General features: G+C 54.3%; 3 protein-coding genes across 5 annotated transcripts; 1 reads left to right on the forward strand and 2 right to left on the reverse strand.

Annotated features, from left to right (window-relative positions):
- Positions 1-399: 399 nt before the first annotated feature.
- On the forward strand, positions 400-5456 carry MEX3A (mex-3 RNA binding family member A). Its single transcript, XM_024748086.1, has 3 exons — positions 400-569; positions 721-890; positions 4311-5456. The coding sequence occupies exons 1-3, from the start codon at positions 400-402 to the stop codon at positions 5417-5419; spliced, it is 1449 nt and encodes a 482-aa protein (XP_024603854.1). The 3' UTR covers positions 5420-5456.
- Positions 5457-10870: 5414 nt separating this feature from the next.
- Positions 10871-17485, reverse strand: RAB25 (RAB25, member RAS oncogene family). 3 transcript variants are annotated; one of them, XM_024748214.1, is made up of 5 exons: positions 17206-17485; positions 14111-14306; positions 12311-12504; positions 11579-11659; positions 10871-11199 (listed from the first exon to the last, which is right to left on the reverse strand). In XM_024748214.1, exons 1-5 carry the CDS (start codon positions 17246-17248, stop codon positions 11087-11089), a joined length of 627 nt encoding a protein of 208 aa, XP_024603982.1. In that variant the 5' UTR covers positions 17249-17485; the 3' UTR covers positions 10871-11086. The 3 variants fall into 3 exon arrangements, with proteins under 3 accessions (XP_024603982.1, XP_024603983.1, XP_024603981.1); XM_024748215.1 differs by having other exon boundaries at positions 14132-14306; positions 17206-17468; XM_024748213.1 differs by lacking the exon at positions 17206-17485 and having other exon boundaries at positions 14111-14439.
- Positions 17486-18887: 1402 nt separating this feature from the next.
- LAMTOR2 (late endosomal/lysosomal adaptor, MAPK and MTOR activator 2) lies at positions 18888-22476 on the reverse strand. Its single transcript, XM_024748066.1, has 4 exons — positions 22200-22476; positions 21742-21904; positions 19318-19407; positions 18888-19081 (listed from the first exon to the last, which is right to left on the reverse strand). Exons 1-4 carry the CDS (start codon positions 22265-22267, stop codon positions 19025-19027), a joined length of 378 nt encoding a protein of 125 aa, XP_024603834.1. The 5' UTR covers positions 22268-22476; the 3' UTR covers positions 18888-19024.
- Between the last annotated feature and the right edge of the window lie 861 nt (positions 22477-23337).

Genomic DNA, 23337 nt, shown 5'->3' on the forward strand with positions numbered 1-23337 from the left:
CGGCCCCCCCAGCGCGCCCAGCCGTGTTCTCCCCGCATCGCGGCTGCGGGCTTTGTCTGCTCTGCGGAGAACCTCTCCCCGCGGCCCAGAGCCGGGATCGACTCTGGGAGAGCGGGAGGGGGGAGCTGAGAGCGGAGAGGGAGCGCGGCAGGGAGGGGGAAGAGGGGAGAGAGAGCGAGAGCGAGAGAGCGAGAGAGCGACAGAAAGCCGCAGTGACCCAGCCGGGACCGCTCCCCGCCCTCTCGCCCCCCCCCTCATTACCATAAGAAAGAGGGACCAAAGACCTGCCCGGATCGGGAAGGAGCCCGTCTTGGGAGGGGGGCACATTCCATTAGCCTTTTTTCAACACGTTCCGTTTCTGTACACTGACTCCTCTCCCGGTGCCCGCCTCTTGGAAAAATGAGGGACCTTGACTTCCATCCCACCCGCAGCTTCGCCTCCCAGCCGCGAGTAAAGACCGAAGGCACATCCATATCTTCCTCGGGTCAAGGAATTCGTCCCCGCGCCCCCGAGGGCGGGAAACTACAACTCCCGGCATGCCCCGGGCGCCCCCGGCGCGCCCCCCTCCCGTCAGTTCCATGCTGCTCCATCCAGTTCATTTAAAACAAAAGAGTTTGAGCGCTGGAAGGGGCTGGGCTCTATTGGGGGCCACTGAGCGCCGCTCCTGGACTGGGGCTCGGTGCGGGAGCCTAAGGGGGGCGTCTGGACGGTGGGGTCTAGAGACTCCCGGGACCGAGGCGGGAGGGGTGGGGGCAGAAATCCCGCAGCCCCCCACAAGCTCTGCGCTCTCTACAAAGAGGCCGAGCTGCGCCTGAAGGGCAGCAGCAACACCACCGAGTGTGTACCCGTGCCCACCTCCGAGCACGTGGCCGAGATCGTGGGCAGGCAAGGTAAGCGGGCGCCGGGACCGCGGAGAGGGATTGGAGTGGGGGGCACCCCATCCCTACCACGGAAAGTTCATTTCCTCCCTTCTTGCCTGCCTCTGGCTCTGTCCCTTCCCCACAAAAGGGGACCCGCCCCCTACCCTGATTTCCAAGTGCCACAAAGTTCCCTGCTACCCCCACCCCCCCCAGTTGGGACTGTTCTCCAGATCCTTCCTCCCCCAGGGCTCTGCCCTTAGACAAAGAAATATCCTCTCGTGGAGAGAGGGAAAAGGGAGGGGGATCGGTCTTCCAATCCGGGGAGGCTGTCCGGAGGGGGTGTCCACTCGTAGACAGAAAAACTGGTGGAATGTGCAAAGAGTTACTCAGAAGCCCCAACTCCGGCATTTGCTACTGGTTTTGGGGAGGGGGCACCCCTGGGACCCCCAGCCGCCTGGAGTTACAGACTTTGGGGGAGACCTGGCCTGGGAAGCTAGACTGAGTATCTATCTCTTTGTTGGGCTGAGTGTAGGAATGGAAGGGGGTGTGGCTCATGGGAGGGTCCCAGCCTGGGGGTGAGGTGGGAAAGGGGGGCTGCTGGGAGGAGGGAGTCCTGTGGTCACCCACACACCAAAGTTAAATGGTCTATGGGGTTTTGGAAGGGGCGCCTCCAATGAAGTGCCACGTCCTGGTGTGGACCTCTCCTCCTCCCTCTCAGGCTTTTGTTCTGGGCTGGCCACGGCAAGGGGCCAGAGGCCTGGAGAGGGGTCTCTGGTAGTGAGAGAGTAGGACGGAGTGGGTGAGGGCATGCTGGGGGGTAAGAAACCTTCACCTGGAGATTTGGTGGAGGGCATGTGTCTGGGTGTGTTGTTGGGGGGAGGGGGGTGTGGGTGTAGAATTAATCCAGTGTAGTATGTCTGATACCACACCCTCCTCCGCTCCAGCATCCCTGGGCGAAGCAGGGGAGGAGCTGTCCCACAGTGGGGAACAATAGAGGAGCTGCATTCCGGCTGGGAGTGAGGGAGGAGGCCGGCTGCTGGCCGGGGAAGAGGGGAGGCAAGCCAGGAGGGCCCCTACTCCACATCTCACCTCATCTACCAGAAGTGTGGGGGGTTGGGGGGATTTTGCAGGGAGATCCAGAATGGAGGAGGGGAAGATGCCACTCCCAGGCATAGCCCTCATCCTCCTGGGCACTCCATCTCTTGAGATTTCTGGTTTTAAAAGTTGGATTTCCTCTTGTTGCCAGAAACTAGGGACCCAGAGCCCTGGAATTGGGTGGGGACACTGATATCTTTTCTTGGGTGCGGGGGTGGTCTTGGGAGGCCCCGGAATTTCATAGTCATTCTTTCCTCTTCTGCCTCCGCATCAGATGGGCCTGTCTCTCATAAAAGTAGGGGGATTTCTCCTATTCAGAGAAGATAGGCCTCTCCCTAATTCCTTTAGTAAATGGAAGTCCTTTCTCTTGTCTAACCTCCCTCCTCCTGCTGCAGTGTCAGTGCTCCTCTATTTGACCTCTAGGAAGGTGAAGCCAACTGGGTCTTCCCTTCAAGAGATGCTTCTTCAGGGTTGCGAAACCCAGGACGAGGTCCACCACCAGTTCTGCACCTCCAGGCCTCTAGCTTTTCTCCTTAGTTTTATACCCGGCCTGTCCTCCTCACCCTAACTCCAGTCCCTAAAGACACCTAGCTCTCGCGTAAGTTTATGGGCTCAAAACTTAGAGCCAGAACCCCGATGCCTATCAGATGCCATGCGATTAGAAGTTGTAGGAGAAGGGGCTTCACTGTTCCTTAACCCTCCATGCCTCACACATAGAACAATCATTTACTGACTGACATTAAAGCAGCAAGGATGTGGGCTGGACAACAGGTAGGACTTCTGAGCTGCCAAGAGGTCTGAAGACAAAAAGGGAGGAGCAAATTCTCCTTCCTGAGGTCTCTTGAAGGTGAGGAGAGCTGCCCCCAACCCACTCTCTCCTCCCACATGCCAATCTGGAGAAGAAGCCATCTGGAGTGGAGGAAGGAGAGGGAAAAAAAGATGAGCTCACCCCAGGCCTGTGGTTGGAGGGTTGGGGCAGAATCGGAAAACTAGGACCACTGGCGTTGGTTGGGGAGTGAGGAAGGGAATGGTGAATGTGTATCTGGAGAGGGGTGTGAACGTGTCTAAATGTGAATGGGGACCAAAGTTGTGGGCAGGTGTGTATAGGAATGTGCTGCTTGTGTGCTGGGAATGATGGGGATGGAAGAGTGGGGTGGATGAAAGGTTGAAATGCAGGGAATCTGTGTGTATGGAGAGAGGGGTATGTGAAAGTGTACATTAGGTTTGCACCACAAGTATCACTTAGATAAAGGCACACTGCATCATGGCTCCTAGGTCCGTGTGTGTGTGCTTCGAGAAAGCATGTGAGTCTCTGAGGTTCTGTGTGAAGCTAGGGGCAGGGAGAGGGAAGTGGGAGAGGAGGAGAGAGGCTTGTTCACTCAGCCATCAAGGTCTGCCACCTTTAAACTGCAGTGTGGCCACCCCAGCCTCCCTCACTTTTCTCTTTCCCCTTCTCCCTCTTTGTCTCTCTTTGTCTGGGCCTTTCTCATTTCTCTTTCTGCCTCTCTCCCCAACCTCCTACCTTGAACCCACTCCTTGAAAGCAAGAGTACAGGTCCGGAACACCTTCTTCCCCACCCTACTCAGCTCCCAGCCCATCTTGGCTCTCCTGCCCCCAGGGGACAGGGTGGCAGGAGTGTCCATGGGGTCAGGCACCACACATCATTATCCTCCTTTCCCTCTTGAAACTCTGATTCTCAGACCCTTCCCAGTCTCCCACACTCCACTAGTTGCTGAAAACTTGCTATGAATTTGGGACCCACTGAGAGACACTCATGGTGGAAGGCATGGGAGCAGCTGGGGGTCAGTGGTCCCAGAGTAGACTGGAGGACACTTTTAAGGCATGGAGATCAAGTAAGGAGTAGATTGTGGGTTGCTGGGTCCATTGCAGTTCTGAGGAAAGATCAAGATCAGTGACAGATCGTAGACTGCAGTTGCAGGGCAGGGTGGGGTGATTAAGTGATTTGGAAGTTTGAGTAGCCAGAAATCAGTAGAGAAATTGTGGGAACGGCTCGTGGTTGGAGAGGAGTTAGTGAGGAGGTTTGAGGTTAGCACCTTGTCTGGAGGGTCAGTGATTTTTTTCAGGATTTCATAGAGTGCGTGAATTTGGAGGTCCTGAATGGAATTCAAGGAAATGTTGGGACATTTGGCGATCTGTGGTTGATAGAGACGTTGGGTAGATTTAAGATACGATGAGTGAATTGTTCCGGTTAGGGTGGATTGGGGGGGTGGGGTTCAAAGGGTATACAGAGGTTCCTGGGGGGCTGAGTATCTGAGCAGGAGCTTGTTGGACTCAGCACAAACCTTCTTGCCCGGTGAGTTTCTTTGTCTCTCTTCCCTTCCCTACCTATCCCAGGCTGCAAGATTAAGGCTCTGAGGGCCAAGACCAACACCTACATCAAGACGCCGGTGCGAGGCGAGGAGCCAGTGTTCATGGTGACCGGGCGGCGGGAGGACGTGGCCACAGCCCGACGCGAAATCATCTCAGCAGCTGAGCACTTCTCCATGATCCGGGCCTCCCGCAACAAGTCGGGCGCCGCCTTTGGCGTGGCGCCTGCTCTGCCCGGCCAAGTGACTATTCGTGTGCGGGTGCCCTACCGCGTGGTGGGGCTGGTGGTGGGCCCCAAGGGGGCAACCATCAAACGCATCCAGCAGCAGACCAACACGTACATTATCACACCAAGCCGAGACCGAGACCCGGTGTTCGAGATCACCGGTGCCCCGGGCAACGTGGAGCGTGCGCGCGAGGAGATCGAGACGCACATCGCGGTCCGCACGGGCAAGATCCTCGAGTACAACAATGAAAACGACTTCCTGGCTGGGAGCCCCGACGCCGCGCTTGATAGCCGCTACTCAGAGGCCTGGCGGGTGCACCCGCCTGGCTGCAAGCCCCTCTCCACCTTCAGGCAGAACAGTCTGGGCTGCATCGGCGAGTGTGGAGTGGACTCTGGTTTTGAGGCCCCGCGCCTGGGCGAGCAGGGAGGGGACTTTGGCTACGGCGGGTACCTGTTTCCCGGCTACGGCGTGGGCAAGCAGGACGTGTATTACGGGGTGGCGGAGACTAGCCCCCCTCTCTGGGCGGGCCAGGAGAACGCCACGCCCACCTCGGTGCTCTTCTCTTCCGCCTCTTCCTCCTCCTCCTCTTCCGCCAAGGCCCGCGCCGGGCCCCCGGGCGCGCACCGCTCTCCAGCCGCCTCTGCGGGGCCTGAGCTGGCAGGACTCCCGAGACGCCCGCCGGGAGAGCCGCTCCAGGGCTTCTCTAAACTTGGTGGGGGCGGCCTGCGGAGCCCCGGCGGCGGGCGGGATTGCATGGTGTGCTTCGAGAGTGAGGTGACTGCCGCACTCGTGCCCTGCGGACACAACCTGTTCTGCATGGAGTGTGCAGTACGCATCTGCGAGAGGACGGACCCGGAGTGTCCCGTCTGCCACATCACAGCCACGCAAGCCATCCGAATATTTTCCTAAGCCCCCTGCCCCATGCCTCCTGGGGCCACCTCCCAGGGGCCCTTCTTGGAGCTGTGTTCCACTAGGGCCTTTTGGAAATCAGTGATTTGAGGGGCAAGGTGCTTAGAGATACTCGCTCTCTGGGGAGGGGGGAGGGGAGGCGATGGTGGTTGGAGGGTGGACCACTTTCAGAGCCTCTGGTCACCCTGTCCTGGAAAGGTTGGGAGGGGGCCAGGCCGGAAATTTTACTAGAGTTACAACTCTGATACCTCAACACACCCTTCAGTCTGGAAGCAGCTAAGAGAAACTTTTGTTTTGCCAGAGGTGGCCGCTAAGGTATCCTGACCCCCTCTCCACCTACCCTTATGTGTGTCACACTACCCTTTCCTCTGTGGAGGGGATGGGGAGAGGGAGAGGGAGAATTACCATCTGTATCTAGAGGTGCTCTAACAATCCCCAAGCCCTCTGGTCCTGACCTCTGACCTCCAACCACGACCCTTTAGACCCTCCACCGCCATATCCTGTTTGGGAATCTGTTCCTGGGTTTCCAGCAGTATAAGGGGGTTGGGGCCCTTTTGGAAGTCAGGATAGATTTTCTAAGGGGGAAGGGGAGGAAGTATGTCAACCAATAAAGGGCTCAGAACTCATCTATCCCCACAAAGCTGGGCTAGAGGAATCTGGAGAGGGGGTGCCCCTCTCTGCCCCTTGCAGCTTTTCCCTCCACTCTCTCCTCCCCATCTTTCTTCCCTTTGGGTTTTCCTCACTCCTTTGTCCTCTCCCCCAACTCTCCTCTTGGCTTCCCCTCGCTGGCTGTCACAACCAGCCCTGTCTTGATCTTTCTCTTTCTTCCTTTCTTCCCCCTCCCTCCTGCTCCTTCCAGCCCAGCTTTGGGGACACCATCCCCCTGGGGAGAATTAGGGGGAAGAACAATTTGATGGTCCCCCCTAATTCCTCTTCTGGCATCCGGAGGCCCTCTCTCCTACTCCTCCAAAGAAACACCTCAAATTCTTGATGGAATGTATCCCCGTTCTCAGTGAAAATTTGAGGAGGGGACCAATACTGGGTTACATAAAGGGTCAAACCTCCACCTTTATCATCTTGGGGCATTACATTTAGGGAACAGTTCTTGGGCTGGATTTTCTGGTGGTGGGAGGGGAGAGCCAGGGTAGTGTGTCTGCAGTTTTGAGCAGGAAAGGGCCTGAGGCCATAGGAGAGGCTGCTGGGGGGAGGGGCTGCTCCTCCTCCCCTGCAGTGCCCCACTCGTGCGCCCCTCTCTGGACCTGACCTGAACCCTTATTAGCACGCTAATCATGAAGTCTGTGTCTCACTCATTGTGGTTGAGGAGAGAGACCAGGTCTTCAGACAGGGGTCAGTCCAGAGCCAAGCAGGACTGGGGTATAGCAGTATAGCAGGGCCTGCTCTGAGAATCATGTATGATTTTAGGCCTTGTACCCCCATTGCTGCTTCCCTACTGCTCATCTGGGGCAGCCACCAGCCTCCCGCCCTCCTGGGTTCCGCTGGCCGGGCCAGGAGAGGATGGGAGATGGGAGTCCCAGGGGGGTCCTAGGAGATTCTTGTATATAGTAGGGTGGGACTCTTCTAAGTGATCTCTGAGCACTTAAGCTCCGGAGTCCCATTCTTCCTGGATGGAGAGGGGGTGCAGGGATGGGGGTACAGAGGGGATTTCCTCCTCTCCTTCCTCCTGTTGTGAATTAACTCACCTCTCCTCAACCTTCCCCTCCAGACCACCAGCCAGGGAGGGGAGCGGAAGGAGGTCACAGCCAGGAACACTGGCCTGTGACAACTTCCCTCCTTCCCGCCAATGTGAGCCATCCTGAGATGTCTGTACAATAGAAACCAAACCAAATGGGCACCCCTCGGTCGCCGAGGGGGGGTGGGGAGGGGGGTGGGAAGATGGGATGTCTGTCTGTCGATCCCCCTCCCCCTCTCCACTCTACCCACAAAGGCAGAAGACTGTTACACTAGGGGGCTCGGAAAATTCAATCCCACTCTTACTAATTGAGCCAAACCTAGAAACAAACGCAAAACACATAGTGAGAGACAAGATAGAGGAGAGAAAGAGAGCGTGAGAGGGAGCGAGATAGGTGACCAACACAGAGGAGAGAAAACAAAAATAGCAAAAAAAAAAAAAAAAAAAAAAAAAAAAAAAAAAAAAAAAAAAAAAAAAAAGCAGTTCTTTATAATTTAATATTCTATTTTAATAAAGGCGTTTATTACCGTATAAATGTAGCAAAGAACCTGGGCTAATATGAAAAAAAAGACTTTTTATTAGGTAATTTATTATATGAAAAGGATATTTTATTTTATGATAAAGTGATCCTTAAAAAAAATAAAAAAACTTTAGAAGGTTTAGAATATATGTAGGGAGAGAAGAAAAAAATACATTTGTATTCAGAGTTAAATCTTAAAAAAGTGTTTTTAATATATGTTCGGGTTTACGTTCCTTTTTCCCCCCACTTTTTTTTTGGGGAGGAATGTCATTTGCTTTTCCGGGGGAGCATCCTGGGATGGATCGTGGAGACAGGGGCTAGGGGAACTTGGTCCCTCTGGGGCCCTGCAAGTAGATTGGATTTCACTCCCGGGGCTCCCTCTCCCCTCTACCCCTCCCCTCGGGGGAGCCGGCAGAGCCAAACAAAGAAAGGGATTAAGGAGAAAGGAAGAAGCTGGAGGACTGAGGACTGAGGATCCTGGGGTGTCCCCCCCCTTCCCCTGCCCTGTCCCAGGGGCGAGTGAGAAGGGGAAGTCCAGAACTGAGGCCTAGCAGGCCTACGGGAACCCTCAGAGAGGTGTGAGATTTAAGAGAAATAGTTTTTTTTGTTTGTTTGTTTTTTTAACCAAAAATGAGAGAGAGAGAAGAAAAAGAAAGAAACCGAGGGGTTTAAAAGAAAAGAATACTACAAAATAATAATTATAATAATAATAATAATTCAAATTTATTTCATATAATCCTAGAGAAAAAGAGAAAGAATTACTAGTTACTTAGTAGATGATATTCAGATAGCTTAAAGTTTAGTAGCATTGAGGGCCCCTGGGTCCAGTAGAATGTATAAAAGTCATAACGAAAAGGAAAATAGAGGAGGGAAGTGGCTGAGTCCACCCTGAGCCGCTCCATCTTCAGGTATCAGGGTGGGAGCAGGTTGCTAGGTAAGGTTAGGAGCTTCCTTCCAGTCTGCTGGGGTTGATTCTGAGAATCCTTGGATTTTTAAATTATAGGACAAATAGATAAGGGGCTCAGTTCCCAGGGTCTTTGAAAGGATGAACAGTGGTCATTTCAACCAGAGGAGGGCTGGGCTAGGGACAGCAGAGGAGGGAGAGCACATTCACCTGCACCCCTGCTCTGCACCCCAGTACCTGAGGGCCTGGCCATCCTGGCCTTCCCTGTCTGTTGGGCAGCCCTTACTCCGAATATGTCCTCTTGGGGTTCTCTGGGAGGATGGAGACTGCCCAGCTCCAACCCTCCTGAGGCAACTTCTCCCGGGCCTGAGGAAGTCCTTCTTGAAGTATAACCTCAATCCACTCCACCTCAGGTTGATTCAAGAGCCTGGTAGGTCATTTCACCAACAGACACACATGCACATGCTTCCTTCTCAGAGCTTCAAGGGGACTGAGGGGGTGGTCTGTCTCCCTTCCTTGTTCCCACCCAATATTCTACTTAGCTTCTGACCTCCATGGCAGCAGGTGGAGGAACCAACTCGATAATCGTTCTCCTTTAAAGCTGCACTGTGCTTTACAGGTTTGCAAAAGTGCTTTATTATCTCATAGAAGTTAGATTCCAAGAAGAACTTCCCACCCACTGGGGTAGAGCAGAGATGCTGCCCTTAAAGGCCTGGGAGAACTGGTCCCCAAGGGTACAAAGGCAGGGGGAGGGCAGCAGCGACTTTGGGTGACCCTGACCCTAACGCTGTGTTCTAGTCCACTTCCATCTGTAAGTGTTCAGGTAGGGGTCATCCACTGTGCCCTGGCCCCAGGGCACATCGCCCTCCCCACAGAAAACTGGGGAGCTTGGCTTTTTCGCTTGTGAGAAATCAACTTGTTTTTTAAGCACTTGCCTTCTACCAACCCCAGCTTGCAATCAGGTCGGGCCCCTCCCTCCTATCCAAGGGGGTGTGGAGGCCCCTTGGTTCTTGGCAAGAAGAGCCTGCTCCATGACACCAATGACTGTCATGCCCCTCCCTGGCCCTAGACCCCAAACACACATCTCCCTCTCCCCAGTTTACTCTTCTCACCCCACCTAGGGACAGATATCCCCCCTGCTCTTTTTGTCCTAGAAACCCCCGCTAGTTTGGGAAGGTAGCGTCTGGGGTGGGGAGGGCTTCCCCTTCCCCGCGCGAGGGTGGGGGTGGGGTAGGGTGGGTGGGGGGAGACAGCCCTGGGGCAGGGGGAGCGGTCTCTCCACTGTAGAAAGTAGAGTAGGATTGTGGTCAGACTTAATTTGAGGCATCTAGTGAAGACACGTTACAAATCCACCAAGGAAAAACGTTTCAAAAGCAAAATAAAGGCGGGAAAAAAACGGACCCATGAATAATCAAGTCAAAGTGATGTTGCACAAAACACAGAGAAACCAAGAAGGGGGAGGGTTAATGTATTAAATGTGCTATTAAGAACTTAATTTTATTAAAAGTATTATTACTTAAGGCTCTGGCCTCTTTTCTCTGCATGCGAGTCTGAACCACCTTGGGGTGAGTGGGGTTTTCTCTGGTGTGATTCTGGGTGACCCTGCTCACCTTGCAGGAAGTGGACGGCTCCTGTCTGCTCTCCACAGTTCCCTACTTGCGTCTCCCAAGTGCTCAACCTCTCTTTTTTCTCCCCATTTACCGCCTTCTATTCCTTGGGGGTGCCAGCAGACCTCCTTCCGCTCTGCCCTGCAGAACAGGGGAAGGCGAGGCTGGGTGACCTCGACGCTCCCCGGACAGCCAGCTCGTGGACTCGATGGAGAAGGGGCAGAGAGCTGAGAGCCCGACACTCCCCACTCATCCCCACCAGGTTCAATCCATCCCTACACACCACACCCCCTCTTCGGGGTCAGGCAGAAACCTGGAAGGAACACTTAGACCTGCCACCTCCCAGGCTTAAAACCCCTTCCCCAGCACACACAGACAGGGCTAGCCCTGACTCCCGCCTCCTCCCCTCACCCCTGGCATTGGAGTGCCCTCAGTTCTTGGCACCAGGGCCCTGGGCACCAGATGGTACCCGCCGATGGTTTCCTTTTGTCTTGCCTTCCAGATACCCCCTCTCTGCCATGCTGTCCTCCCTCCCCTACCTGCCCTGGGGGTTGGCAGAGGGAAGGGCGGGCCCCTCCCACCCCCTTGGCACTGTCCCCAGACTCCAGGACTCCAGAGGCAGCTGGCCCTGGGGGGCAGTGTATGGTGGGGAGGATGGAGGGAGGGGGAGGGGGAGGGGAACTGGGCCAGAGATGAAGGTGAGGCACAAGGAAGCAGCAGGATGTCCAGGTCTTGATACAAAACACAGCTTTATTGGGGGGCCCTAGTCTGTGAGGGGGTGACCGATAATAGAGATATGTGGGGAGAAGGGGCAGCGCATGAAGACCTTAGAGCTCTGCGGGGCTGCGAACAAGGACCGGCCACTCTGACATCTGGAACCACAGGGCAGGGAAAGCTCCTGGTTCTGGGTGGGAATGGGGGACACCAGAGCACCAGCAGGGGCAGGTCAGAGGCTGATGCAACAGGCCCTCTTCTCACCAGGGCCCGGCTCACTGCCCAGGGTGAGGGCATTAGTCCGGGTGCTGTTCTGCCTCTGCTTGGACACCTTGGCGAAGATCTCTGTGAGGGCAGAGGGCAGTGGTCAGGTCAGATGAAGATTTAGAGCCCGCCCTCTGCATACACACTGTACGTGCCCCTTTCTGAACACGGGGGGTTCCGCTAGAAGGAAGAGGAGTTTGGGCACCTGGGTCCCTTCTACTTACGTGGGTGGAGAAGGGCTAAGACTCAGCTCCCTGGTAAGTGTGGCCTTCTGCTTATTTCCCTAAGCTCCAGCTGAGGGGGTGGGGGGCATACTAGGGAGGCTCTAAGAAGGCTGGGGGTCGACAGAGGGGCTGAGGAATCAGCTGGGGCGGGCGAGGGCTGGGTGTCTGCGTTCCTCACACTGTCCACAGAGGCTCACGGATGGGATGGGGTGCCTGCCGAATGGCAGAGGCTCTACCTTTGAGGACAGTCTCAAAGGCCAGCTCAACGTTGGTGGAATCCAGGGCCGAGGTCTCCAAGAATAGCAGCCCATTGTTTTCTGACAGGAAAGGAAGCACACCATTAGCTGTGGAGGGCCAACGCGATAATATTTACTTCATGTTTACCATGTACATTTGCTATGCACTAAACCCTTGGCATGTGTAGCTCATATAAAACTGAAAACAACCTGTGAGGTAGGTTTGAATACTAACCCTTTCTTATAGAAGAGGAAACTGAAGCCCAGAAACAGAGAGAATGAATAAAGAACTTGCTTGGTGTCCCACAGCTAGTCATTGGCCAAGAGATGTGAAGCTAGGCCATGGGACTCCACAGCCTACACCCTTAACCACTGTATCTTGTTGCCTCTAAACCCCAGAAAGCCTGGGGAAAGTGTGACTGCAGGTGGTCAATGGGAGCCCACCTGCTACACTTAAGATCTCTGAGCATCGCAGGGTGGGCTGTCCTAAAACCTACTATGAATAATTGCCCATAAAGACAATCTCAGGGCAAGTGGTGGGACATAAAGAGGGACACAGGGTCACAGAGGGGAGGGTCTAGGAGATTCTGAGGAAGATGGGATAGAGGTAGGGGATCCTGTGGAGGACGTCCAGGCCGGAGCCCTACGGTGGGAACAGGGGCTGGGGAGGTGGGATCTGGGATTGCATCGGCAGGGCTGGAGGGGTCAGGCTGGGTCACGGTGGGCTCTCACCAGCGAACATGCGGGCCTCGTCAGTAGGTACCTCTCGGGCCTGGCTGAGGTCACTCTTGTTACCAACGAGCATGACGACGATCGTGGCCTCGGCGTGGTCGTAGAGCTCCTTCAGCCAGCGCTCCACCACGGCATAGGTCTGGTGCTTGGTTAGGTCAAACACCAGTAGGGCCCCCACCGCACCACGATAGTACCTGGGTCAGGGGTAGTGGGGTGGACAGAGGCAAGGTCAGGGCCATCAGGCCCAGCCTCAGAGCAGAGCCCTCAAGCCAAAAGCCAGAGATGAGTACCAGAGATGGGGAAATATGAAAACTAGAGTCCAGAGACCCAAACCGCACAGGGCAGCCCAAAGCTCCCATGTCTGAAGCTGAGCACCCTCCAGGGATACCGGTCTTGGAGCCTCCGAAGACTCACCTCCCTTCTCCAAAACCACTGGCTCCCTCCTCCTTCCTAGCCCTTCTGCTTCTCCAGGTCTTTTTTTCTGATTTTAGCCCCTGCTATTCACCAATGTATACCAGGGCTCTGGTAAGACAGCCTCCTAGATGTCCCACCTCTAAGATCTTGACCCACAGTGTCTTCTCTCTCATGGCCATCTTCCTAGGACTAGCTAAATCTCCCCTATCATCTGAGGCATCCTTGCAAGCATCCAGTCTCACTCTTGGAGTTAGATGGAGCTTCTTCAGACTGGTGGTATCTAATTACTCCCATTTTATTGAAGAGTCAACTGAGGCTCGTAAGAGTCAGGTGACCAGGACTTCCCTGGTGGCGCAGTGGTTAAGAATCCGCCTGCCAATGCAGGAGACACGGGTTTGAGCCCTGGTCTGGGAAGATCCCACATGCTGCGGATCAACTAAGCCCGTGCGCCACAGCTACTGAGCCTGCGCTCTAGAGCCCGTGAGCCGCAACTACTGAAGCCCTCGCGCCTAGAGCCCGTGCTCCTCAACAAGAGAAGCCACCGCAATGAGAAGCCCGTGCACCGCAATGAAATGTAGACCCTGCTCACTGCAACTAGAGAAAGCCCGTGTGCAGCAACGAAGACACAACACAGCCAAAAATAAATAAAATAAACGTTTTAAAAAAAGAGTCAGGTGACCAGTCCAAGAGTAATGGGTATGTATAAACAAAGCCCCTGACTCCTGTGCTGTCCCCCACTACACACACACACACACACGCACACGCACACGCACACACACACCACCTTTGCGCTGACACTGACTGGGAGACACTCTGTGTCTGGTGTCAGGAGACCTACGTTCCTCTATGTCCTCTGAGTCTTTGTAAAATGCAGCTGAGGGGTCCAGCCCTTCACCTTGTGGTTAGAGAGTGAAGGCTGCCAAGTGCAAAGCACTGTGGAGAAGTGAGGGGGTGCTCTTGATCGCGGAACCTGCCCCCATCCCAGCTGCACCCTGATCTCATCTGCTTGAGACTCAAACTTCTCGAAGAGGAATTAATGATAGCACCCTACTCCTGTGGTACTTTGAGGATTACATAAAATGCCCAATGTGCCCAATGTGCCCAAGTGCCTTGTACCTTCCTGGGCACATAGCAAAGACTTAAGTAAGTGGTGGCGATGACCCTTGTGTTTACTTCCAGCAGTCAGTATCACTGCAGCCTGTCTCAGACTGTTTGTAGCTCACAGTACTCACGTCTCCTGACTCGGGTGCAGTGGCCTGTGGTCCCATTCAGGAAACTTGCTGCTGAGTGTCCTTGCCTCCTTCTCCTCCTCCACCTCTCCTCCAGAGGTGTGCCCTGACTTCCCCAGCACCCCCGCGCCCCAGGAGACCCCCAACCCCAGCTCACGCCGAGGTGATGGCTCGGTACCGCTCCAGGCCAGCCGTGTCCCAGATCTGAGCCTTGACAGCGGCGGTGCCCAGCATGACAGTGCGGGTGGAGAACTCAACCCCGATGGTGGTACGGCTGTCGTGGCTGAACTCATTGCGAGTGAATCGGGATAGCAGATTGGTCTTCCCCACGCCTGACTCGCCGATCAGCACCACTGAAGGAGTGGAGAGATAAGGGCTGAGCTTGGAGGGTCTGCCCATCCGAAAAGGGGAGCTGAGCTCAGAAAACTGAGAAGGGAGCCAGGTCTCCTGGCAGAGGCTAGGGTCTGCAACTCTACATGAATGCATCCATCGTGGGGCAGAAGGGCTGAGAGTTTGAAACAGGCTGTTTAAGAGTTCTAGGCCTGGTGTGTTGTGACGTGGCTGCAGAGTCAACCTGCGAATACGGTGATGGAGTGACGTCTATGGGCTGTTTGTGGGTATTGGCATTCAGGGTTGTGAGGAAGGAGGGAGGGTAGGGGCCTGGGGGGAGGTTGCACATTTCTGGGTGGGGGAGTATGAGAACATTGTGCGTGTTTCTATGTATATGAGCTGGAAGGACAAGTGGGAGGTTTGTGTGTCTCTGCGTGGGGAGCAGAGGTGTGAACAGAAGTGTGGGTGAGGAGAAAGTTTGGCAGGTGACACATCTGTAGGTGGGGGAAAGGTATGGGCGTATGTGTACAAGAAGTTAGGATCCAGTTGTCCCCAAGAAGGGGCAGTCTTGTATAGTTAAGACCATGGGACTGGCTGTGGGACCAGCTATGTGTGTCCTTCAGCAAGCTATTATCCTCTCTGACCTTTTTCTTATGAAAAAGTGGTAATAACAATAGCATCTATCTTATGGATTGTTGCAAGAAGTAAATGAGATATTGCCCAGGATATAGTGAGTGTGCAAAACTGTTACTGTCGTTATTGTTGTTGGTGGAACAGTGCTTTTACCTTTATGTTTTCAGGGACAAGGAGCCACCAGCGGGGCCGTGAAGAGCCTTTAGGCTGGAGGGCAGCATCCAGGGCCCAGCCTTACCCACCATGGGTGAGTTGGGACTGGGGTTAGAATGTGGGGCTGCTGTAAGTACAGCTCATAATCGCACTGGCCCTGAGCTACCCAGGGTGGTTCTGGAAAGGCAGGCAGGCACCCCAGGACTGGACACCACATATTCTGGGTGCTGGTCCCCACTCAGCCTCTGACTAGCTGTGTGACCCTGAACAAGTGGCTCTCCTTTTCTGGGTCTCAGTTTCCCTGTTTATAAAACCTATAAAGGCCCCCTCCAACTTAAAAAATTCCCTATTTGTTTAGTGCAGGAAAGAGCTGGGAGCTATATGGGTGTGTGTGGATAAGAGGTTGTATGGACGTGTGTGTGTGTGTGTGTGTGTGTGTGTGTGTGTGTTCCTGCCTCTCCCCTACTGGGAACCTCATCCCCAACTCATCCCTCCCAGTGGGTGTGCTCTGAGCCCTATCCTCAGGCCCCAAAGGGGCTCAGGGCAAGGGCTTTGGAGTCAGACAGACTTGGGTTTGAGTACTGACTTAGTGACCTTTTGTAAGCTATTTGCTCTGTGTCTCATCCTCATCTGTAAAATGGAGATGCTAATGGTTAACATTTATTGAGCGCCTACTGTGTGCCAGGCACCATCCTGAAGGCTTTACACATATTAACTCATTTAATCCTCACAACAATGCCATAAGGCAAGTACCATTATTAGTATCACCCATTTTTACAGGGGGGTTAAATGATTTGCACAAGATGGCACAGCTAGTGTGGTAAACACGAGCTGTGCTGCTCAGATGAGCCTTCTAGGAAGGACTTGCCCCCAGCCGCAGGCAGTGCAGTCAGCACACAGCCTTCAGCTGTTGGCTCCTTCAGCATCTGCTTCTGACGCAGAGGGCAGCCTCACCTGAGGTCATACCTTTCCTGGGCAGTCCGCACGCAGCGCCCAAGCAAGGCGAGGGGAACCCAGAGCTGCCTGCCCTCGGCCAAGGCTTTGTGATCTTGCCTTGTAGTGTGACTTCTCCCTCTGCCCAATCCTGCGTCCTGCCTCTTCCTTTCACTGCTGTTGAGCCACAATAAACATCTTACGCCCCAAACTTCTCAGTGTCTGCTTCTAGTGACCCCAACCTGTAATAACTCGTAAACGGCAGGGCTGAGATCTGAACTCATGCTTTCAAAATGAAAGATAATTTTGGGGCTGTTATGGTGATTAATGAGCCACTGGCTGGCACATAGCAAGGGTTCAATAAACGATAGGAGTAGTATTGCCCCAGTCTACTGCTAACCCTTACTCTGTCTCCCTTCCTGGGAAAGATGCTGGGAGTACAGGTTCCCCAACCCCTGGTCGACTGAGAGTCCCAGCTCAAGTGAGGGCGGGGCAGTGGCTGGGAGGGGCAGTGGCTGGGAGAGGCAGTGGGGTGGGGTGGGAACCATAGGGCAGCCAGTCCACCCTGCCCTGAAGGAGGTGTGCAGGTGGGGGTGGGGAACACTAGACTGACCAAACACAGGGGCGAGATAAAGGAGCAGGAAAGATACATGCGGGCTTCCAGGGACAGCCAAGTTGAACCCAGTTCCTGGTATTCGAGCCCAAGGAAAGCCATGGTGCTGGGGGTCCTCCAGGTTCTATTAGACCCTTCTCCCAATCATTACATCTTCCCTATGGCTTTCTCCAGCGCTACGACGGGATAGATCTATCCTATCTCTCCTTTCCTGTACAGTTGCCTAGAAAGGTGACTTTCTTCCTCTTAAGTCGGCTTGTTTCCCCTTCTTCTCAGGAGGGAATCCTCCATCTCTGGTGCTGCAGTGGCTGACTATTCCTAGGGGTTTGGACTTCCATTAGGAACAGGGCAGAGGAGCCTAACTTGGTACCATTAAGGGGTGATCAGCATTATTTACTAGAGCATTCTGGCAGCGCCAGTAAACAGACCCTCCCCCACTCCTTAGGCTTTCTTTCTTATCCAAAGGAATGATGAGCCCTAGGAGGTAGGTCCTGCTAAGTGATTAAAAAGCAGGAAGGGGCCTCTGGCTCTGTTGTGCTCTTCCTGGGTCTCTCTCAGGCGTTCCTCTTTCTCTACGGACCCCGACTCACCCTTGAAGACAAAGTTATAATCTTCCTCGTTTCTGTTCCCCATCTTGGCTCCACATGGAGGGCACAAGTGTCTTCGAGGGCAGAGGTGACGGGTCTGTGCGTTGGTTCAATGCCCTCAACCCTCAGCTCTCAAGAGACCTGGATCCGGCCTTCCTCTCATCGGGAGTAAAGAGACTTCTGCAGCCAGAGGGATCGAGGGCCGACTTCAGGCTAGCCAGGGCCTAGGGGGGCTCAGCTCTGGCAGGTGGCGGTGCTGTAAGGAAGCTGAGAGGACGGAAGCTGAGAACAGGAACAGTGAGTGGCTGGAGACCTGGGGCCCAGGTGGGTGGAGAGACAATGACGTCAGACAGGTTAGACAGGTTGGGTGTCTGCTCTCAGCCTGGGCTCCTGCAAGCAGGCAGCAGGCAGGCTCAAGGGAGTGACAACGGAGGCAGCTGGGACAGGGACAGGACCTTCACAGAACCAGCTGAGAGGACAGAATTCGCGTTGCTAGGTTCCTGGGACCTGTGGCCATGGGGGTCCCAGCCACCAGTGAGTGAGAAATAGTCCCTTGGGGAGCAGGAAGCTACTCGGCCTCCCGCTTTTCCGCAGAGCCTGCGGTGAGGGGTAACTGGGGGCACAAGAGGAAGGGCTGTCGTGAGGAGGGGCTGGGGTCACCCTGCTGCAGCGCAGAGCTCTGGGAGGTGCATCTTAGATATAGCAACTTCTGCCGCTCCCTGACAGCCCAGGGCCTGGGATGGGCAGTTTCTCATCCTGGGTGGAGCTGGAACTTGCAACCTACCTGCTTGCCTGGGATGGGTCCCTTCCTACAGCACTAGGAAAGGGGCTGGTAGCTCCCCGTCCAGCCTTGTTCTAAGGACACTGGATAGGGGGAGACCTGGGGCAGAAACAGCAGATGAGGTGAGGGGTCTGAGTGCAGGGACAGGACTTCTGGATTTTTTCTACTCCTTCCCCAGGACCTGAGGCTTCAGAGTGAAGCCCTCCTGTCTGCAAAGGGCTTCCTGATCTGGAGAAGGTCTGTGTGAGCTTGTGAATGCCTGGAGAAGAGGGAAGGGGTGGCCCTTGTAGGCCGCTAGGGGGCACTCTCCCAACCAAGAGTAGAAAAGGTGTCCCCCAAGGGACTTCAGGACTGAAGGACACTGAACTCCCACGCCCTGTTTTCTCTCTGTCCAACATGACCCCCACCAGCCCCTTGTTCCTCTCAGCTCACTCCCAAGGTTTTTTTTGTTTTGCTTTGTTTTTTCCGGTATGCAGGCCTCTCACTGTTGTGGCCTCTCCCGTTGCGGAGCACAGGCTCCAGACACGCAGTCTCAGCGGCCATGGCTCACGGGCCTAGCCGCTCCGCGGCATGTGGGATCTTCCCGGACCAGGGCGCGAACCCGCGTCCCCTGCATTGGCAGGCGGACTCTCAACCACTGCGCCACCAGGGAAGCCCACTCCCTAGGTTTTGCCAACAGGTGGGTAAGATTCTTCTCTGAGTGGTGGCGGCCTGGTGAGGTCACACCGCTGGAGAGGCCAAGGGACCTGAGGCATCACTGCCAATAACCTTTTGGTGTTGGAGGTCGTGGAGAAGGAGTGAGTGGGAAGCCCCTCACTTGCAAAACATGAAGAACCTTATAAGCAATCCCTGCTCCTTCCTATCTCCTCTGATTCCCCCCCATCCAAGAAAGCAGCCAAGACACAAGACAGGAGTTGAAGTTTATTCTTGGGAAGAACAAAGTCCCCCCAACCCTCCACATCCAGGAAGGCTTCCCCAGGAGGCCCTGCCCCTCCAAATGGTCATCTCTCTTTTCTGAACCCCTGCTTCCACCAACACCCATTACGATGCTGCTACTTGGGTGAGAGGCTCCTCCAGGTACTGCACCAAGGCCTGGGCCTGCGAGAAAGGGAGGAGAAACCAGTCCCACACAAGGCCTGCCATTGGAGGGATCTTAAATTCAGGTCTACTCCTAATGCCGAGCCCCCAGCCCCCAGCCTCCAGTGTTAGCCCGCACCAGACTTGAATTGGGTGACACGAGAACGACTCCGGGAAGGTGGTGGGGATGGGAGTGGACACAATGACGCAGCATGAAGGCTGGGCCCAGGGTTTTACAGGGATGGGCACATACACACCTTGGCCTTGAGCATTCCGAAGCCAACAGTCTCCTTGGCATACATGCACAGTAGAAGGTTGGCCACTCGAGTGATGGCTACACGGCCCTCCTGGTGGGGGTGATATCAGGGGATGTGACGCTCTGCTTGCACCCTTTGCCCGCTTCCCCCATGCGCTCTTCTTGAGAGAGACTGTATCTTCCTTCCATGTCCTGGGCACAGCAGGAGCTTCTGCTGGGGGACTTTGGCCACAGACCTGGACGTGAAGTTCTGAGGCCATTCCAGCCTCAGCACAGCCACCTACTAACCAAGTTGCCCTGGGAAACTCAATCTCCCAGAAGCTCAGTTACTCTTTCTGTAACCCGTACCTCACTCCAGCTGGTGAAGATGCTAATATACAGGAAGGAGTTTTGTATCTGCAAAGGGCTGTCCAGATGGGTGATGTTATTATTATGGCTTATTATACAGTTATTATCATTATGGTAAGGGGAGAGCAGTAACCCAACTTATACTTCTCCTCACTACCCAACGTAATGTTTTTCAAACTGTAGGTTTGGCCCCAGGGTTAACTGACCCCAGATCAATTAAGAAGTTGATCAGCATTAAAAGAAAAAGAAGGGGAATTCCGTGGTCCAGTGGTTAGGACTCGGCGCCATCACTGCTGGAGCCCAGGTTCAATTCCTGGTCGGGGAACTAAGATCCCGCAAGCTGTGCGGCGCGGCCAAAAAAAAGAAGAGAAATGAAGTATATTGCATATAGTAAGGGAAGTACTGTTTCATGAAACTTTCGTTTTACTGGACTCTGACTTAAAATATATTTCTTATGGCTGGGTTGTGGTCAGAACATTTGAAAGCTATTGCCCTTATAGCACCAGCTCTAGGGTAGGCACCCTAGGAATCATCAGTGGAACTAGTATCCTTGGTTAAGGAGGGAGTGAGGAAGAGGTAGGTGGCTGAATTACAGTGGAAATCCTTCCTGGAGAGTTCAGTCTTGGGGCTTTTTCAATTTGGTTCAGCAAACTTTCACTAAGCATCCACTGTGTGCCTGGAAGCAGGTGCTGCACCCCCTGCCTCTCTGGGTACCTCATCTACTAACCTCTCCCATTATCATGCTACTCCAGCCACTTCAACTTTGTTGATCTCTGACCAGGCATCATTCTGCCTCAGGGCGTTTGCACTTACTGTTCTCTCTATCAGAAATGTTCTTGGATTTCCATGGTGGCGCAGTTGTTAAGGATCCACCTGCCAATGCAGGGGACACAGGTTTGGGCCCTGGTCCAGGAAGATCCCACATGCTGCGGAGCAACTAAGCCCACGAGCCACAACTACTGAGCCTGCGCTCTAAAGCCCGCGAGCCACAACTACTGAAGCCTGAGTGCCTAGAGCCTGTGCTCCACAACAAGAGAAGCCACCGCAATGAGAAGCCTGTGCACTTCAACAAAGAGTAGCCCCCTCTCACTGCAACTAGAGAAAGCCCATGCGCAGCAACGAAGATCCGATGCAGCCAAAAATAAATAAATTAATTTTAAAAAAAAGAAAGAAATGTTCTTAACCCAGAGAGCCACATGGCTTGCCAACTTCCTTTAGATCTTTTAGATCTTTGATGAGATGTCACCTTTTCAGTGAGACAGTCCTTGACACAAACATCCTATCTCACTTCCTTTTTGCTTTTTCTCCACAGCATTTTCAATACCTAACATACTACTTTTTACACTTACATACATATGTTACAAAACATATTTACGAACTTATTTTATGAATATACATATTTTACTTAATTTAAGGCATATGTAAGACTGTAAGCTGCATTAGGGCTGTAGTTTTTGTCTGTCTTGTTTGCTACTTTTTCCCCAGTCCTGAGAACACTGCAGGGATCTAAAAATTTGTTGACTGAACAGATAGAAAGGTGAATGAGACAGCTTCTGTTTCCAAGAAGTTCACAGTCTAATGGCCACTTCCCCTTTCTGGACTGCATCGAGTTCCTCTGTAAACTGAAGGGATTGGACTAGGGTCTGGAGATTCTGCCATGCTTCTGAGTCTGTGAATCTCAGATGACAACACTTTGTGTCTGCATATCACTCTACAGTTTATATCCACCCTTTCATTTGATCACAACAACCCTGTGTGCATGGTGTGGTGATGGGGATTTTGTTTTCACCTTGGAGGTGTGGTAAGAAAGCCCGGAGAGGTTAAGTGACTTACCCAAGGTTCCACAAATGATAAGTGGCTGGCTGAGACCAGAACCCCAGCCAGACCTCAGGTCCAGGACTCCTTTCTCATCACCACTTGATGCATAGGGTCCTGCCTATTATAAATGCTGCTGCAGACCGACTCTTAGTAATCTTCCAGAGATCCTGTCCCTGCCCCTCCAACCATCCAGGATGGGGTCCAGGTCGCCCCTTGGGGATGCCCTTAGAGAAAGAGGAAGTGGCTCCCTTCTCCATACCATGCAGTCCATGAGGATGAATTTGAGATTGTCTTCATTAAACGCTTGGTTCCCGTTCCGGTCGTAGGCCGCCCAGATGTTACTGGCGATGGCAGCGGTGACCCGGGCGTCCGTATCCCCGTAACCGGAGTAGGCCAACAGAGATCCCTCGTTATTCAGCAGCCTGGCGAAGGAGCAGGAGGGATATCAACGTGCTCAGGACGGGGAGTCAAACGCCTGGGCTCCCATCCTAACTCCCTCCACTGGCCCTTCTAGAAAGCAAGCGTCTGGGCTGAGTGTGTGCTACAACATGCCCCGAGCACCCAGTACGTCGGTTTCTCTTTTCGAGAGGGGCCCTCCGGCCGGTTCACCTAGCTGCTGCTCCCTCTGCCACCTCCTCCCTTCCCCACCCCTCCCTCGGAGAGTCGCGCGCTGCCCCACGCCAGTGCTCGCCACTCGGGTTCTCGGTCCGCACTCACAGGGTGCTCTGGACGCCTCCAGTATTGGCCTGGCTTAGCACCTGAGTCAAAGCCTTGGGACGCAGCATGCCTGCGGCTCCTGTCCCTAGGCTTTTGCACCCAGATACCCGAGTTTCCTACTGCTGCCCTCCGCCTGCCGCTTCCCGTAGTCCAGCTGCCCTGCTCCGGAACGCCCTGGGAGTTGTAGTTTTCTGGCCTGGCTGTGTGGTTCTGACTCAACCCCGCCCCACCGCGGAGTACCCTGGGAATTGTAGTTCTTTGCGATTTCGCGAGGCACCCTGGGAACTACAGTTCGCTTTTCCAGTGCGACCACGCGGTTATGGGGGAAAAGAGCGGGAGAAAAAGGACAGAGGCAGTACTGGAAGGACATTTAACCCCCTCGGGCAGAGAAAAGTCATATCCGCCTGACAATTCACGATTCAGTAGTTAAAAGAAAATAAAATCCCTATATTTGTCGGGCACACCTTTGGTTACTTTTCAAAGTAAATTTCTACATTATGCACAGTTCTGTGAGATGAGGCGATAGATACTATTGAGGAAACCAAGGCTCAGAAGGGCCACGCAGGCAAAATTCAGGTCTCTAGAACTGTACTTAATAGACTTCGGGCAGGCCACTACTCCCAAGGGAATAAAGTCAATCCTAGAGACAAGGTTTTAGGTGGACATCCAGAAGTGGGAAAATTCAACCTCAAAGTCGGGAGAGGTCTCAGGCCTAGAAAGCATTCGGGCTTCCCGAGAAAGACCAGTTATCACAGGGAACGGAGATAAAGCGGCGACACAGAAAGTCCTTTGTCCCGGAACGGGACTTAACCCGCGGAGGGGCAGGGGCAGCTTTGGGCCCGGGTGGACTTCAACTCGGCTCGGGCGGGCTAGTTCGGCCCCCGTCCCGCAGTGACGGACACGCCCCGCCTCCGCCCCGAACCCCTCGGGGGCCGCAGCCCAGCAAGGCCCTGTCCAAGCTGCCGGACCCCGGGCTCAGTCCTGGGCGGACCCCGCTGCAGTGGCCCCCCCAGTCCGCCCGGGGCGCTGTGGCTGAGGCTGGTCCGGAGGGGGCGGTGAAACCTTGGGAAGGGGAGGGGAGAGGGGAGTGTTGGAGGCGCCGGAGCCGAGCCCGGACGGCCGGCCGGGCGGGGAGAAG

Source organism: Neophocaena asiaeorientalis, unplaced genomic scaffold, assembly GCF_003031525.2.
Source record: "Neophocaena asiaeorientalis asiaeorientalis breed wild unplaced genomic scaffold, Neophocaena_asiaeorientalis_V1.1 scaffold76, whole genome shotgun sequence".
NCBI classification, from domain to species: Eukaryota; Metazoa; Chordata; class Mammalia; order Artiodactyla; family Phocoenidae; genus Neophocaena; species Neophocaena asiaeorientalis.